This window comes from Uloborus diversus, chromosome 7 (assembly GCF_026930045.1).
Source record: "Uloborus diversus isolate 005 chromosome 7, Udiv.v.3.1, whole genome shotgun sequence".
In the NCBI taxonomy this organism is placed as follows: Eukaryota; Metazoa; Arthropoda; class Arachnida; order Araneae; family Uloboridae; genus Uloborus; species Uloborus diversus.
The window spans coordinates 82,167,604-82,186,846 of record NC_072737.1 but is presented as its reverse complement, the minus strand read 5'-3'; the positions used below and the strand labels follow the sequence as shown (position 1 = coordinate 82,186,846).

Sequence of the window (19,243 nt, the reverse complement as noted above, 5' to 3'; positions counted from 1 at the left end):
GTTGCAGTTTGTATTTCATTAAAGATCCCAAGTCTTTTTTCACTTTCCCCAGAAGATAACTAAGTCAAGGCTTGGGCCTGTCAGACCAGGGCCCTGTCAACATTCAAGTTGAAGAACAGGTTTTTTTCCCCTTGAACCCTTGCATTCACATTTTTGGAAGCAGAAACCCTGAGCTCACATGACGCCTGCATAAGCTCCTCTTATTTCGGAGAATTGATGCTTAGAAAAACATGAGATTCAAACACCAATGCATCTGCCCACTCCTTTTCCAAAGACTTTTCTTAGTTTCCTCCCCCTCTATTTTTCCATGCTGTGGTGAGTGGTTTGACAACCCCTACCCCTCCCCATCAAAGTTGAACTGAAGACTCCATACAGCTTGACTGTACACAATGATCAAGGTCATTTCAAGTTACAAATTTAGAAATGTTTGATTTTCAAAATACCAGAAATAATTTCCACTAAATTAAATTACTTATTGAATTAGTCAATACAGAATGTTTGCTATACCAAAAGCAAATTCAATAGCGTTCACAGGGATAAAGCTGGGTTTCTAACCACTGGTCGTGATAAAAGACTGGTCTTTATAATGTGTGGTCATTATAACGAGCATTGACTATAGTTATTTTACATTGGACAGGAATGTATTGAAACAATTTAGGTGCTGCTTTTGTAAGTTTATACACCAAAAATTATGCATAAAAGAGAACAAACAATTAATCAATTTTAATTTTTCACAATTTATCCCTTTGAAGGTTTTATTGACACAGTTTTAAAGAAAATAAAACCAATCGCAGATTTATCTTTGGCTCATATCTTTTTTTTACTAAAAAAAAAATCCTGAATAAATTATTGTGCAACACTGAGTCATTTCAGCATTTTTTGTTAAAAGGCTAATCAACAGAAACTATAAATTTTAACCTACCAAATTCCAAAGGGTATTAAAAGAAGTGTAGAGATTCCATTGTCAAATGAAATTTTCAAATAACTTCTTAATTATGTGATTAAACACCAAATTATAATTTATAGACATTTAATTTTTGGTCATAATTTAAATCATACATTCCCTTAAGTACACAAAAAAAAAACCTTTGTGCAAAGTATTAAAAATCAAAATTTACATTAAAAGGATGAAAGAGCAATACAAATTGTACACAGGTTTTGTCTGTCTACAAAGAATCCAATTTTTCAACACCAAAGACGCACATTTTTTCATACATTCCTTGATTTTGCATTGAATAAAATTGTTAATGTTGAATTTTAATGGTACTAAGTTAGAATAAAAGTTAAGATAAAATAAAAGTAATACCTGTTAAAACTTCAGTTAAATTTCTTTCCTCTAATTCAGATGTCTTAACAGTTGCTTTTTCCATAAGCTCAACTTCAATTCTCCTTTAAAATAAAAAGTACATTAAGTAAGCATGGAAATGAATAAACTTATATGAGTGCAAAATCAATCACTCTCAAGACCAGGCCTGGATCTGCGTACCCGCACATCCTGCAGTATGGGGCGCCATTAAAAGGCCCAAGGGCTCAAGAAATTAAAAAAAACTAGCACTAAGACTTATTAACAGTGCATATATACACTGCTGGACTCTAAGGTAAGGCCCTACAGATTTTTTCTAGAGGGGAGCCTAAAATTTATAGATCCGGGTCTGCTCAAGATTTTGAAAATAAGAGTTATATTTCAAAAAGTGTGCTTGGATTGAATCCGTTTTAATCATGTCAAAAACTGCAGCCAAAAAACATGTTTTATTTCAAAATCAGCTTAATCCATACTTTTGCCATACGACCATGATGAAAACGTGATGGGTAACATTAACAACATTATTATAATTAATTCTATTAATAAACCAGATTTTTCACTGCACAGACTAGTACAAGGCATATGAGATACCATATGTATTTAAGTGGATTTTTAATGTTTTATTTTTTTAAGAGGCACTTGACTTGATTCTCTTAATACCTAGTGGCGCATGAGGTGCTAGTGTGACCTTTTATCTAGCCCGGTTTAATGCTGCCTCTCTGCCCCCCCCCCCCTTTCCCTCTAGCTTGACCAACCAACCTTGTATGGCCATCTGATACCAGGCAATCAATTTACTTTAAAATCAGTTCCATCTTCATTATTTTTATTTGTAAATAATTAGACAAAAGAAAAAGGAAACAAAAATGAAGACAGACACAAAAAAAAATTCAAAATGCTTTTGACACTATTATTGTCGATTCTCATGTTAATTACCTCCTAAATTCAAAATATGGCCATATCACCCCTCCCACTTTTTAGAAATGATGCTCTCAATTTCCAAAATGGTGGCCATGTTTGGTTTTGGGGGTTCATTTTGCATAGGAATTGACAAGAATGGTGTCAGAAGCATTTTGAAGGGATTTCTTGCCACATATTAAAAAAAAATAGAAAAATTAAGTGGGTAAAGCATGAGTTTTAAAAGATAAATTGAACTGGTTTTGATCCTAAATGCCTCAACTATCTATCCAAAAGAAGCATCGTAACACATTGACTGACAATGATGAGATAATTTGAAGCATATGAGCTTGGTTGTTCAACTGTTTCCTTTCCTACAAGTTATATTGTACAGGGTTCATACTTTATTTGGATGAAAAAATTCCATGACTTCAATGAAAATTTTCATGACCTTGTTACACGAAGAGAATAGCACTATTTAATCTCAAATTTGCTAATTTTTGGAAAGGAGCATTACAAAACGTCTACATGAATGCCACAGCTCATTGAAGCACTCGTAATGGAAAAAATATAAGTGTACACTTAAAAAACTAAACTATTTCTATTTGTCTTCATCATATAAATTTAAGTAACGTAAAAATGCAGTGAAACAAATATATGACGATGCTTAAATGTCTAGCATTTTTTTTATAAACAGGCAGAATGATATTGAATGGGACAAAGGTTGAATGAGTGAGTCATCACTAAGTTTCAATAAATTTACCTTTTAGTGTCAACAGAGCATTTAATCATCCACCTAACTTGACAGTATTTTGGTTCTTTAAAGTAAAGCCGCATAGTTTTAGTTCTTTATGTTTCTAAACGAGATCTTTTTTGATTCATTACTGAATGGTTTTTTCAATCTTCTTATTCAAAAGTATACTTGTTTTGTTTACTTATTTGCACATTTTCAAGTGCATATATATTAATAGGCTCAGAAATTTCAGAACATGTTAGATTCCTGACATTGAGCGTAGCAGTGGGTCGCATGGATTAGTTTTGCAAGCCGTATGTTGGGTACTACTCTTTTAGAGTACTAGAATTCCTCTTTTTCTATATTCTATCGCCTGACTAAAGATCTTTTATTTTCTAAATCCTTCAATAAATTAAGATAAACTCTGATAAATTTAATAATGAAGTTCTTACGAGTGATGGAATCGAACTCGGATGCAATTGAATCGCCTTTTTTTGAGTGGGAGTGGCAAAACCAAAAACGTGCAAGTTTGCTACTACAGAATATGAAGCATAAGTGTTGAAAAAAATAACAGTTTATTCAAAATTAGTGATGTCCAAGCAGAAAAATCACATCGCAAAAAAGGCAAGTGGCTGCGACAGAAGTGGATGCAATGAGATTTCAAAATTCAGATTTGATTTTGGGATTGTTCAATTTTCCACTTTTAATAGCTTTTATGCGCTATAGTGTTAAATCACTGAAGATTTCTAATGCTCTTTTAGTTAGTTACTTTCTCTTTGTCCAGGAAATTTTTCCATCACTTGAAATAAATTTCCATGACTTTCAATGAAAATTTCAATTTTCCATGACTTTTCCAGGTCTGAAATTCGCTTATTTTTTTTCTCCATGACTTTCCAGGATTTCCATGATCCGTACGAACCTTGATTATAGTTGTTGGGCTTGCCGCTTTCCCACATATTAGAATATGCTGCAGAATACAGCCCTAAAGAGTTGACATGACTTTTTTTTAATTACAGAGCAACTAGTGAGACCCAAGAAATGTAAGATTTACCAGCAGGCAATGTATGAATGCGAAAAAAAATCAATGATGAAATTACTTTACAGGTTTAGAACACAAAAATACAATTGAAACTTGTTATCCTGTCACACTCCCAGTAGTAGAAACTTTCTAGCCAGTCTGTGACATTATTTTGGGCAGTTGAAAATAATCTGCAGCATTATTATTACTTTTATTTTAAGTTTTCATAAAATACACAATTCCTTTGTAAATGTCAAGACTTGGACAATTTTCCAACTGGCCAGTGGCCACTAGAACCGAAAAACTTAGTGACCAGCACTGTCACTGAGGTTTAAAGTATTATGTGGGGGGGGGGGCAGCTTTCACTACTTTCATAAAAACAAACAGAACTCTATGCACTATGAAAAACAATTATTCAAGACATATTAATTTTACTATGGAAAAGTTGCGTTGAAATAGGTTTTTAAAATTTCCAAATTAGTAAATGAGAAGTTGGCAGCAAACTGCATTTTAGATAAAATATTTAGCTTATAGCAAAGCCTTCAAATCAATGAGGATCAAATACAACTGTGCAGATAGTAATTTGAATTTTTCAAAAAAAAATTTTATAAAAAGAAAAAAAAAACATGATTTATTGAACACTTTATGTTATCTTCAATAGTTTGTGTTGAGGTAAATATCCAATTCTGTTTTTAGAAACTTAGGTAAGTAATAGTATCGTTTATTTCCATCTTGCAAATGACCAAACATGGTGTCTACCTGAAAAAATTATGGTTATAAATAGATATTTGAATTTATTACATAAAAGTAGTAATAAATTCAAAATCCTTAAAAGAACTACAATGTTGGTGAAATAGTCAGTTTTTGACACAATAGCCTCTAAAGCCATGAAGATAAGATATTATTCTGAAGGTAAAATTTTGCATTTTTAAAGACAATAATTAAGAATTATCCGAAAAAATGGCACATTTTGCATAATTTTCAGCAGTTTGCATTGCAATAAACATCCAATTCCGTTTCTGAAAACGTAGGCACTTCATGAGTTTCGCTTACCAACATCTTGGGAATGACCAACATGGGGACTACGATAAAAATTAAGATATAAATTTCTGAATGTGTTGCAAAAAAATATTTTAAAAAAAAAAACCTCATGAGACTACACTTTAGTTGAAAAGTTCTAGCGCTTTTGCATCTAAAGCAATGAGGATAAGGTGAAATTTCCACATAAAATTTTTCATTTCTCAAGAAAATTATTTTAAAAAATAAAAATAAAAAAACGATTTGCTGCACATTTTAAGTTATTTTCATTTGTTGGCAGAAATATGAAACATCCAATTCATCATTGTTTTTGAAAACTTTTGCACTTTTCTACTTCGATTTTGTGAATGACCAAATATGGCGACTGTTTCTAGCTGAAATGCTGAAGCATCCATCGCCTTCCTGGTCAAAAAGCGATCCCCAAACGATCTTTGCCAAGTTGTTTTTTTTTTTCTTTTATTTATTTTTTCTTTCTTTTTGTTCTTTGGTAAAATTATCAGCAGGCCACCGAAAAATCTGCGACGCACGTCTCGCGTCTCGCAGTTTCTGCTACCAGAGCCACAGTCAGGACTTTTCGCAAAGTATCATCATAAGCTGAGCTATGTATTAACAAGTTACTACAAGACAACAACTAAATCTATAATAAGCGGATTAAAAAAAATATTAAAAATAAAATAGTTTTCACATCATTTCATTGGGACAAAGCTAAAATCACAAAAGCAATTAACTTTTTTTTTTGCACTAAAATAGTTTCGAATTAGAATCTTAAATTACAATTAAATTTGGAAATAAGTACTTATTGCATTACATACTATACATATAAAAATACAATACAGCATAATATTCTACAAAGATCAAAAAATGGAGAGGACAGAAAATTATTTACCTGTGTATTACTTGACCACCTAAAGACAGGCTTTCTAAAGCACTGAGAATGGGAACACCAGCATAAATATAAAACCTGTTAAAGAAACTTTAAAATATTTGTACATATGAAAAGATAGAAAATTTTCAAAAACAAACAGGTTTTTCAATCTAAACCTATTCAGCTTTGTCATTTGAATTCACCTGAATGAGAATTAAGACAGAAAAAATTGTGAACAAAAAAAAAATGTTTAAAGCAAACCTTAGTCCGTTCTTTTCTCTCAGCCTATTCTTATAGCAATGACAGGGAATAAAAATAATATGAGGCAGCGAGAAGCAAAGGGATGCAAGTGGACTACTTTAAGTTTTGAGTTAAACGCGTTTAAAGATCAGATCCTAGGTAGGCTTTCATTGAATTTTTTTTCTAAATCATACTGTACAGCAGCACCTACCAGGGCTACTAGTACAATCTCTTGTCCCAAGACAGAGGAGAGGTTCACCTACAATTTATACTGGTTATCTTCAAATTTTTAATTTTGCCACTTGCATCCATTTGCTTCTCACTACCTCATAGTTTTAAAATAATGACTTTACTGGCCACAACTAATAAAATACTCAACAAATGCTGAGGTTTTTTTTAAAACAAATATTGAACAACTTTAGCATAATAACCAACATTAATAACATAGAGGAACAAAAAAATGTTTTTTCTTTCGTGCCCAGGGTTTGAGAACGAATTTTAGATAGGTTTGGAGCACTGAATTGAAATATGAAATTAGTTTTTATCTAGCAGCTTTACTTTTTCAGATAAGTGAGCTGTTTTGCCCAAAATATGCAGTTTTTAACTCCATTTTGGGCACTTCTAAAGCGAGTATAGGTTTCTGAAACAAGGATTGCTTCCAGCATATTTGCTCTATTGTCAGTCTGCAGTCCAGTTATGTTCAAGAAAATTCACTACAAGGAGCAAATATCTGGCAAATTTAATTGTAACGCTTCAACGAATTAAGGTCAACTTGTAGGTTCTTGCTTTGCATATATTCGCGTGCATGATGTGTGACGAGTTGGATTAGTGTTCCCGCTAGGCCGTTTTCGAAGGGCGCAGCGCCCTGCCCTTTTCCATATCAGCAGAATTGATAGCCAAAAATGTCTATTTGAGAAATATTCTCAACAATTCGATTTGAAAGCTAAGTGAAAACTAAGTGTAAATGTTTTTACTCGCTTGTATTCCTTTAATAATGAAAAGGCAGTTAATCTTGTCCCTTAAAGGACGCTTGTTTCAATTCGCGTAAACATCAGAACTGTCAAACCTGTAAACATCAGAACGACTTCGAACGACGTGTTTCGTCAGGAAGAAGGATGTGACGTCAGAGCACGAGCGGAGATGATGTAATCTCCCGATAGCTCCGCGGCAAATCGAATGTTCTGGAAGCATCCAGACTGAGCTCTTACGTAGGCATATCCGGCGTGACGTGCATAGAGTGCGCTGTATTATATAAGCAGGGGGAAATGAGAAGGAGATCACTTCTTCTGCTCGCGTTTCTCATTTTCGACTGACGATAGTCGTATTTTTTGAGAGGATCGTTCGCTGTTGTGGCGACGTCCTGCACTTAGGGGATGGCTTTTAGAGTTTCACCATGAGAGTTAGGGACTTAAAATTTTTGAAACATTTTTAGGATAAGTCAAGTTAGGGTGTCAAATGTGTTTTTTTGGAGGATGTTCCTTTGGAACATGAAGGATGTTTTTGAGAGTTGAAATTCCTCATATTTGTTTATACATTTTACTCATGTTATAGTTGGTTTTACAGTTGTTAATTATAGGATAATTATAAATAAAATGATTTAGCCATACAACTTGAATTCTGACATTTCATTCACTTGATAGCTACAGTAATGTGAAACAGAAGGCATCTGCTAAACTTAGTGTTTACCTTCCTTGCGGGAGTTAGACAAAATTTGTTAGGTCAACAAGAGGGTTATGGGCCCAGGCTGCCCTTCCCTATTCACATTCCGTCAGCTTGAAGAAAGTGAGTTTGAAGAAGAAATGTTGTTGGATGAAATATCGATTAGAAATTTGGAAATTAATTTTTTGAGCGATCTCATCGAAGCAAAGAGATGAAAGAATTTATGAATTGAAAACGATAAGAAAGTTTTGCCCAGTAAAGAACTATGTCCACCCAAACCGTTAAAATTGAAGAATTGAATGATTCGAATTATGTCGAATGGGCGACAAACCTCAAGTTCCTGCTAATGGACAGGAACTGCTGGAAAATTGTTATTGGTGAGGAAGAACCGATCGAGAACAAAGAGGGAGGAATCACAAAAGCGGATATTAAAGATTACCACGTTCGGAGGAGAGCAGCAGTTTCTATGATTTTCTTAAATATTGAGCAACGACTTAGGAAGATTATCGAAAATTGTGAAGATCCCCGAGAATCATGGAAAAAGTTGAAATTGTTCTTCTACCCAGATAACAAATGCGCCCGGATGCAGCTGTTCTTGGAACTGCAAAATTCAAAACCTGAAAGAAATGAAAATATTTCCCTTTTTGCGGCCCGTTTACAACGATTGTTTGATCGAATTAAGGTTACATATCCCGAATATCCTGAGGACTGTATCTGCTTCCAGCTTTTACAGAACTTGCCTAAAGAATATGATCATCTAGTCCAAGCAATGCTTACAAGGAGTGACCAGGATTTCAAGTTCGAAAAACTGGTAGTGGATCTTGTGATTGAAGAGAACCGCATGGTTTTGAAGACGAAAACTAAGGAGCGGCTTGAGGTGATGACAGTTCAAAATCGGCAACGATGTTACAGATGTGACCGCATTGGACATCTCAGGAAGGATTGCCCAGAGCTGAGACAACAAAATCCCACGACGAACCAGTCCCCAAGTCCAGTCAACGAGAGAGGAAGCACCACAGGACATGGAAATTCTAGGGGAAGATCGAACCAACGAGGAAGGAATCGTCGACGGAGAGGAGCCAGATATAGAAATACAACGGACAGGCGGAGATCTCCATCAACTGACAGATGTGAGTATAGATCCTTTTTCTTATCAGAGGCAAATTTAAATGAAGTAGGGGTAAAGGAATCGACATGGATCTTTGACACGGCGGCCAGTCATCATTATACCCATAACCGGAACTGGTTTAGGACATTTTCTCCCTTAACGGATGTTCAAATGGCAGTAGCAGTCAAGAAACAGACTTTTCCCATTGAAGGCAGCGGGGAAATTAAAGTTCGTTTCGGAAGTAGATCTGTTGTTTTAGAAAATGTCATGTATTCACCGAGGTTAAGGAGAAATATATTGTCCGGACCCAAATTTGATTTGGGAGGTGCTAAATTTGAAGGGGGTGGTGGCTCCGTGAAAGTACTAGATAAAACTTGTAAATTGATTTTTAAAGCAAATTTAGAAAATGGTGTATATATTGTTGATTCTGTAAAATCAAACCAATTGCCTGTTTGTAATACTGATAATGAAAATACTTTTTTAGAGTCCAATCATATAAATATTGAAACCTGGCATAAACGTTTTGGACATATAAATACAGAATGTATCCAAAAGACAGGGAGTTCACAAGCTGTTAATGGTTTACCAGAATTTAAAAATGTTAAAATTAATTGTGACACTTGTAAATTAGGAAAATTCAGAAGAGTGAGTTTTAAACCTATTGGGGATACAAAGTCAGACAGTCCGTTGAACTTGCTTTTTTGTGATGTTTGGGGGCCTTGCAATGTTGAGGGTAGAAATGGAGAACGTTATTATTTATCTGTTATAGATGATTTTTCAAAAAGAAGTTCTCTATACCCTATAAAGTTTAAAAGCCAAGTACCCGAAATTTTGATGAATCATATCAGAAAAGCGGAAAAATTTTTGGGAAAGAAAGTCACGGCTGTAAGGACAGACAACGGAACTGAGTTCGTAAACCATGAGTTAGATGATTTTTTTAAGGAGAAAGGTATACATCATGAATTAACCAATTTCTATTCTCCTGAACAGAATGGAACGGCAGAAAACTTTAACAGAACAATTGCCGATAGTACGCGGGTGATTTTAAAGGAGAGCGGTTTACCTCAGAATTTTTGGCCAGAGGCAATGAAATATTTTACGTACACCTGGAATAGGGTTTGCCATGCCAATCAGACTAAAACCCCATTTGAACTTTATGGGGGGAGAAAACCCTCTATAAGGCATCTCCGCGCTTTCGGAACAATATTGTTTGTTGGTGTGCCCAAACAATTAAGAAAGAAATTGGATTTAAAAGCACAAAAGGGTGTTCTCATAGGTTACGCGTTTAATAGAAAAGGGTATAGAATTTATCTGCCCGACAGCAACAAAATTATAGAATCAATAAATGTATCGTTCAAAGAAAACTATTTTTTCCAAACTGACTTTCGAAATGAGTCAAATGAGGAGGAGAATCGAGTTCTATCATGGCCCATGGCACTTCCGCCTGCAACCTTGAGCGAGAATGAAATGGCAAATGAACAGCAGGGTTCAGATTCGACCGATTCTGAAAGCTCGATTGCTAGCGGGGAAAGTGAAACGAGTTCTCAATCTGAGGATTCTGACAGCGAAAGTGGTTTACACCTACGCGATGCAGTTTGGGTGAGAAAAGTAGTGAAAAGACCGGATAGCATTGACAGAAGCGGCAAAAGAAACATTGTGGTTTGACAGAATTCTGGAAGAATGTTTGAAAAATAAACTTTTAAAGTTCATAAAAATAAAAGCAATTATTTATGTAGACAATCAAGCTTCTTTGGATTTTGTAAAATCACCAATTGAAAATCACAGGAGTAAACATATTGATGTGAAATTATTTTTTATTCGTGACTTGATTGCTAAAGATATTTTTACTGTTTCATATGTAGAAAGTAAATCTAACTTGTCAGATATTTTCACGAAGCCACTAACCCAAAACGACTTAAAATTTTTCCAAGAAATTTTTTTTCAATTCAAGTGATTAATCTATTGTAGAAAGTGTTTGTAATTTTTTGATAATCATTTTTCGATGATGAGCAGTCATTTGTGAAAAACGCGTGCAGAAAGTCATTTTTTATGTTTTTGTTAAATTTTTTTTTAGTAGGGATTGTCAACTTAAATTAATGTAAATTAGCTTATATACTTCTGTTTTTATTTATTTTTTTTTTTTTGATCAAAAATGAAGCTTGAACTTATATTCAAAACTGTTTATTATGATTATACATATTATACAATTGTTGTTAAATTGCTGATATTAGAACAGTTACTTGTGGTTTTTATCGTTATTTTTCAGATTAAATCTGATGTCTGTCCACCAACATGAGCTTTTGTCAACTGCGGGATTTTTTTTTTTTTAAGATCAGTGACATTTTGTGAAGATACGATTGTGACTGAGAATTTTTGGACTGAATATGGTTGAACTTTTTTTCCTCTAGGACTCCTATGGGACTTTAACAATTATGTTTTGTGATATTATTGTTGTGATGTGCAAATGTTGTTTTACTTAAATTCAAGAAGAATATTAAGTGTTTGTTTTTACAAAATGTTTAAACTAACGAATTTTTGAAACGATAAAAATTAACTAACGTGAGATTTAGATTTAAAAATTTACTAATTTTTTTGAGTGATAAATTGTCTTTAAAGAAATTTTGAAGAGTGAGAATTTTTTGGAAATTTAAATCAGATAATGCTTGAAATTAAATGAATATGTGAGATCAAATGAATTGTCGAGAAGGGAGGGCATTGATAGCCAAAAATGTCTATTTGAGAAATATTCTCAACAATTCGATTTGAAAGCTAAGTGAAAACTAAGTGTAAATGTTTTTACTCACTTGTATTTCTTTAATAATGAAAAGGCAGTTAATCTTGTCCCTTAAAGGACGCTTGTTTCAATTTGCGTAAACATCAGAACTGTCAAACCTGTAAACATCAGAACGACTTCGAACGACGTGTTTCGTCAGGAAGAAGGATGTGACGTCAGAGCACGAGCGGAGATGATGTAATCTCCCGATAGCTCCGCGGCAAATCGAATGTTCTGGAAGCATCCAGACTGAGCTCTTACGTAGGCATATCCGGCGTGACGTGCATAGAGTGCGCTGTATTATATAAGCAGGGGGAAATGAGAAGGAGATCACTTCTTCTGCTCGCGTTTCTCATTTTCGACTGACGATAGTCGTATTTTTTGAGAGGATCGTTCGCTGTTGTGGCGACGTCCTGCACTTAGGGGATGGCTTTTAGAGTTTCACCATGAGAGTTAGGGACTTAAAATTTTTGAAACATTTTTAGGATAAGTCAAGTTAGGGTGTCAAATGTGTTTTTTTGGAGGATGTTCCTTTGGAACATGAAGGATGTTTTTGAGAGTTGAAATTCCTCATATTTGTTTATACATTTTACTCATGTTATAGTTTGTTTTACAGTTGTTAATTATAGGATAATTATAAATAAAATGATTTAGCCATACAACTTGAATTCTGACATTTCATTCACTTGATAGCTACAGTAATGTGAAACAGAAGGCATCTGCTAAACTTAGTGTTTACCTTCCTTGCGGGAGTTAGACAAAATTTGTTAGGTCAACAAGAATGCGCCCTGCCCTTTTTTTAGATCGCGAAATGCGCCCCGCACTTTTCAAAAATAGGAAATTGCAACTCTGTGTTTTTAAAAAGATGCCTCAACCATCGTTTCGACCTGCCGCGATATCGGCAATTTTATTTGTCCAGCGATCGTCTGCAAAAACGCTCATGTCTTATCCTTGTTCCCAGAATTTCACCCTGAAAACAGCCCCATGAACAAAAGGGGAAGCAAATACCTAGGCAAAGAGGGGATGAGATTCTCAGAATTCAAACAGGCTTATCAGTAGGAAACAAAGGCATGTTCTTCCTTCTACTGAGGGTGGGTTTTTGAAAGCTTGTGGGAAGGAGTAGGGTCTTCTGGGAAGGGAGAGATCTTTGTTTCATTCCTTCCCATCCTTGATCTTCTAAGAATCAACAATGGGAGAGGGAATATGACATTTTCCTAACATTTCAGCCCTTTGTGTCCGTTTATCGTTTGCACGTGGAAATTAGGCTTAGCTAATTTTAGCGCATTGCTAGTGATTGTGTAGCAATTTTTTCACATCTGTTTCTGGAAAAATAACTTTCTGATTGTTTCCTAAGAAGAACATAGTACAAAGCTTACTGGGCTAAAATGCAAGGGTGTTTTTTACCCCCATCCCCCCTATGAAACCGTTTGAAATGGAAACATATTGCATTGACAGGGCGTTCATTCAATTCTTTCCCTTTTGCTAAGTAATTTTATTATCTTTGTATATGTGTGATTCCTATAACAGATTATTTAAAACACTTATTGACATAATAAAAAGCATACTTTTGACATACTTGTGCTTTTTTCTAACTAAAATGATCTTGCACTGTTTCTTTTTCTTTTATAAATATTATACAATTGATTTTTTTTAAAAATCACAAAATTAAAATGCAGATATATTAAATTTTCACAGAAATTGTCTGAGATAAAAATCTTAGCATGGCCCAAGCTGCTTATGCATTGCATTTAGGAGCGCATACATGTGTCAACACATTTGTGTTATGAATTTGAACAACTCCAAGACTAGGAAATAAAGCTCAGATAGTCTTTTAAGTTTTGCAACTTGCTACCACTGCATTTTTGAAGCACTGCACACAGAATTTAAAGTTAATTGTTCTATTTGAAGTGTAATATATTTTAAAAAGGAGAATTTACACTCATCACAATTTTGATGTCTACTAAAATACTTAATGGCACAATGCACATTACTGGGCAGTTTCTTTGGTAGGAAGGGGACATCAGTACCGTATTTTCGGGAATAAGCGCCGCACCCGGTGTAAGCGCCGCATCGTAATATATTCTCAAAGAAAAAAGTTTTTTAATGTATGCGCCGCACCTTCCATAAGCTCGCACTCGGCATTAAACGACTTAAAAGCGCAATCAGTAGTAAAGAAAGCTGGATTAAATGTAAATAAAAAATATTTATTTTATTTCTTGTTAGTATTTTTAATTAACGATAGTGAAATATTTTAAAAAATCCCCATTTTGTACTTTTTGCCTTCGGCATCCCTCGATTGGCTATCACTTTCATGGTTAATTTATCCGATTTCCGACGGCAAACGCATCTCTCGTCAATGCCAAACTCTCTAGCAGCAAAACGATTTACAATTGCTTCTGCCTTTACTACCTTAAATTTAAAGGCTGCAGTATAACTTTTGAATTGCTTAGGAGCAATTTCAAAGCAACTCTGAAAAAATTCCGTAAAAAAGGATAAGCCAAGAACGTACGAACGACAGCAAAAGATGCAACACGATGATGCGAGTGAATAATAAAATTAGAGCTAGGAGACAAGTTTCCCATTAGGTTGCTTGACCAAGCAACCCATTTTTGTGAGGGAGGTGGTAAATTCCCTTTATAAATTGGAAATCCATCCCTCTCTCTTACTAGTACTTTTGCTCCCTCCTCTCCCAGACCCCTTCTCTCCGACGCGATAAGGCTTACTTGCCCACGTGTATCAGCGTTTCTCTCCTGAGTGAAACACGTGTAATCGCTGACTCACCTTCCCTTTCCCCTCTTTTCTTTACTTGTCGCCCGAGGTCGAAGGATTTCCTGTCCCTTCGCTCCGACGTGATAAGGCTTGCTCGCGCACGTGGATCAGCATTTCTCTCCTCAGTGAAACACGTGTAATCGTTGACTCACCTTCCCTCCCCCCCCTCATTGCTTTGCTTGTCGCCCAAGGTCGAAGGATTTCCTGTCCCTTCGCTCCGACGTGATAAGGCTTGCTCACGCACGTGGATCAGCATTTCTCTCCTCAGTGAAACACGTGTGATCGCTGACTCACCTTCCCTCCCCCCTCTTTGCTTTACTTGTCGCCCAAGGGCGAAGGATTTCGTGAAAGGAAAGCAAACGATGTGGTGCCATCTGTTAGCAGCATTTTCAACTTTTTTTTTTAACTTGAAAAAAAAACCCCACTGTATCCGCCGTACCCGTTATTTGCGCCGCACCGCTAATTTTTTTACTTTTTTTTCTTGCATGCGCCGCGGCGCTTATTCCCGAAAATACGGTAATTAACTACTATTCTTCTTAAATTAAAATTCAAAGGGTTTTGAAATGCCTAGATTTTTTTTTTCACACTTATAGGTAATTAAAATTATGGCCTGAAAAGTGTTGAAAAACACCCAAAGCCCAGTTTCAGCGTTAGCTAAATGTCCTATGGAGTGTGGAAAATGATCTTAGCTTAGTTGGCATTTGTGTGTGTGTGAGGGGGGGGAGCTAACCTTATTCTGAAGACAAGTGCGTTTTCTGATGAAATCATATTTAATAATAAAGTTAGTGGTGACGGCGATCGAGGGGGGTGGGGTCATGGTGCAGACTATACTTTGAATTTTTGCAAGGCGTATTAAGTGTTATTTCTCTTTTTTTGGGGGGGGGGGGGCGCTCAGTACTTTTTGAGTGGTGCATCATTGGTCTTGGGTGGGGGGACACCGCATTGAAATAGTGCCCTTTTTTAAAAAAGTGCCCCTTTCAAAGGCCAGCACCCTGCCCTTTTTTTTTTCTAGAGTGAACACTATTGGATCTTTGTATATAATATTGTAACGGATTCGGTGCGACTTCCACTTTCTTGAAATGAAGACACAGTTCTTGATAAAAACACAGAAAATTTATTTACACTATGTACAGGAAAGATCGTCAACAACTGCAAAATTATTCATCAGCAATTAAGCAATTATCACGCAACACCGTAAACTCAACGTTTACACACGTATTTACTTCCAAATACGAAAACAACACAGCGAAATGCCTCGCTATAAACAGAGCTAATACACACACTCAGTTCGAAATCTGAATCGAAACTAACTGTTTATCCATCGCTAACGGCTTAAATACACCGAAAAGAAATTTCTCCAATATTCCACACGCTTCTGTAAAGTAGTAGACCGTTATCAATGAAAAGAAAGAAAATAGGGGTCGTATAATTTAGCCGAATGAAAAAGGGGTTGTATATTCATTACGGGAAACTATTTACAGGTTACGTTCCTACAATAATTACTATTTACAGGATTTGTAACAATATTTTCAGGGCCCGATTAATATTGTGGATGACCCTAAACAAACATTTTTTGGGGGTCCTCAGAAGTCAAACCTTATAAACATAAGCATTAATGGAGAATTAGGGGTGGTGGTTTCAGGGGTATTGAGGTGTTGAACCATGCATTCAAAATACTTGTTGTTCGGAGGCAGAGCATCCCACATTGTACACCTAAAGGGTAAATAAATAAAGGAGAGTACCTTATTCATTATGTATCTTAGAAATTTGAGCTCCTGTGAAAAAAACCTGATGTCATATTTGAACTCAGGGTACCAAATTCATATGAAATCAGCTCTAAATACCTGTGCCCCAAAATGACTGTTCCCCTGTGTAATAATAGTAAAATAGATATCTGTAATGCAAGGAACTGGGAAACATCTTTGATTTAATGTTGCATACAGATCTATATATACAATATTATAGTTACAGAATGATGACAAACATTTAAGAAATTATTAAATTACTAAGTCAACTACATAGCTTTTTCTTTCAAAAACCGCCAGAGAAGTTATTTTTTAAAAATTATGGAATCAAGACGTACAAAATGCAAAAATCTATAATTTATAACACTCAATCCCTATTAAGTATGTAAGTATGAAAAAAGCACCGTATAGATATTAATAAATAAATGTAAAGGATACTGGTAAAGTTGTTGTCTCGGCATAACCTGCATCCATTACTAATGCAGAAGAAATACCTAATGTAAATAATGCCATTAAATGAGATGGGACATAAACTAAAGACGGAATCTGTAAGAAAAATAATTTTTAATTAAAAATAATAATAAATCACTTTCAAAATTTACATAAAACACATTGTTTAGAAATTTTTAAACAGCTCAATAAATGTTTATAACATTACTAATTTTCACTGTTAATTCCTAATTTCTTTTAATTGAACATTGACTCTTCAAACCATAACAAAATTGTAATGATTAGAAAAATGCTTTCAAGATATAATATTAGAAAAAAAAACAATTTTAACATCATTCATTAAAATATTTATGTTAAAAAAATGTTTGCTTTCTTCTTATTGCAGCAATTGCCAAAAACTTTTACAGCAATAAATAAACCATCATTAATATATTTTCTTTAGAAATATTATTATTTATGCTCTTCCTCCAGAACTTCTATTACGTTTTAGACTATTGAATAGAAGCAGTTAAAATACAATCGTTTAACTTCCATTGATTTACAAAATCTATTGAAAAGGAAAATGTTAAGACAGAATATAAAATTTTTCTCCTTCTTCATACAATACATAGCAATTCATTTAGAATTTGGTAAATAAAAAAATAAAATTATAATTGAAGCCAAGTTTTATAGGGAGACATAGGGATTAGGCACAGGGCAAAGATGCCTGAAGTCATGGTTTCGAATCCAGCCTTAAGTAATGCTTTAAGTGTGAAGAAAACCTGCTGAATGTGAAACAAAGTTTGTCTGAACTACTTATAACATTTTATAAAATCTTTTCAAACATGTTCTTGATTAGTAATGAATTATAATAGAAAATCATTATCATTATCATTTCGTAACATTGGAGAGTTTGAAAATACTGTAATATCATTAAAAGGTTAGGGGTTTTTTTTCTTTTTTTTCTCACAACATAATGAGGCGGAAGTTTACAAAGTTAAAAAAAAAAAACATATACTGAATATATTTTCAAAAAAAGCTTCTGACCTCAAAATGATTGAAAAGAACTTCAGCTAACGTATTACGAAATAATGTTGGGCACAAAACAGATTCAACGATAACAACTCTTCGATCCTTAGGATTAACAACCAAGTACCTGAAAAGTTTATGAATATAATATCGTTCATACATGAAATATCACAAGTTTTCAGCACTAAATTACACATTAAAAATCATTAATCAAAATTTTAAACACTTAGTTAAAACAACGTCTATTGTCACGAGATAGATTACAAATATACAGAACAAAAATGTTTCGCTTGTCAAGAGCCTTTTCATCAGAAAAGCTCATTCTTTGCATTGAAAAAAAAAATTGCAGACACATTTTGAAAAAAATCAGAATGAAACTAAAAATTGTCTTCACCAAAAATGCTCATTTGCAGATTTATTTTAATAAATTTGAAAATCACATGCAATTAAAAATCTTCTTATACTTCAATCGATTACTTATTCTATTCCTCTGTTGAAAATTCATCTTTGTACCTAAGTTTTCGCTTTATTTCTAAACCAAATTGTCCCCTGTTGTCAATTGAGACAGACAATTGTCCCCCCAAATTATCTGTAAAATCGTCTTCAATGTATAAAACAAATCAAAGATGAGTTGGCTGGAATTAAATGAGAGAGTTTTTCACCTGAGGTTTCTGAAAAAAAATCCCAAAACTAGAACACAACTGAACTAATTTGCAAATGACTTAAATGTTTTAGAAAATAAAAATCTGAATTTTAAATATTTTACTTAAAATTCCTGTGGGTATTTTTAATTCATGTTAATATATGAAAAAGGTTTATAGTAACTACAAAATTTAAGAAGAATCTAGAGTTTGGAATTTTTTTAAAAAAAGTCCTAAACAATTGTTTCTAAATAATTTTTCAGGAAATAGTATAGTTTCATTATTCATATATATATATTTTTTTTTTTAATTCTCATCCAATAGTTTTCTAAAATTTACTTTAGAAAGTACCACACTATGAAGTAAAATTATTAATATAAAAATAGTTTTTGAACATTAATTTCTTAATAAACTAGCCCAGCCCGCGTAGAATATCTGCTCTCTAGTATCTTCTCTTATCAGAGCTAAAATTAAATTTTTATTGACATTCTTCTTGTAAGAGACAACAAATATTTTACACTGTCAAAAGCATGGTGAGTTTCTGCAGGGTTTCTCTAACACAAGTCATTTGGTTGTTTACAAATTACAATGGAGTTGGGGGAATATTTTAGTGTGACTATTCGTTAAATATCAATACTTTAAATCTTGTTTACTGTATTTCCACTTTTTTTTTTTTTTTTTTTGTATTTAAATTATTTAGGAGGTCTGTGAACTTTCCTCCACTTAGCTGTGGTTTTCATGATATTTTTATCAACAAAATTAAAATTGTAAATATGTCGGCAGCCTTTGTGAAAGAAATATGCCACTATTTTAATTTTTTATTAAACCCCCAGTAAAACCCCTCCTAACGGACACCACCTCAAAAATTTACACTCCCCTTGTGCAGACAAATTTTAATTCCCCGGTTCCAAGGCAAATAACATTATTAAATCCCTCTGCTGCAGACACCCCTCTATTAGGGACAAAAAAATTTGTCCCCTTAAGTGTCTGCATTAGAGG

General features: G+C 34.1%; 1 protein-coding gene across 1 annotated transcript in view; it reads right to left on the bottom strand.

Moving 5' to 3' along the window:
- Positions 1–19,243, bottom strand: part of LOC129225829 (actin-related protein 10-like) — a 49,935-nt gene that overhangs the window by 25,429 nt on the left and 5,263 nt on the right. Inside the window, exons 5-8 of the mRNA XM_054860346.1 lie at positions 17,622–17,730; positions 16,585–16,691; positions 5,873–5,941; positions 1,307–1,389 (exon numbers count right to left, since the gene is read on the bottom strand). Coding sequence (XP_054716321.1) covers positions 1,307–1,389; positions 5,873–5,941; positions 16,585–16,691; positions 17,622–17,730 — 368 coding nt within the window. The remainder of the gene's footprint in view (positions 1–1,306; positions 1,390–5,872; positions 5,942–16,584; positions 16,692–17,621; positions 17,731–19,243) is intronic.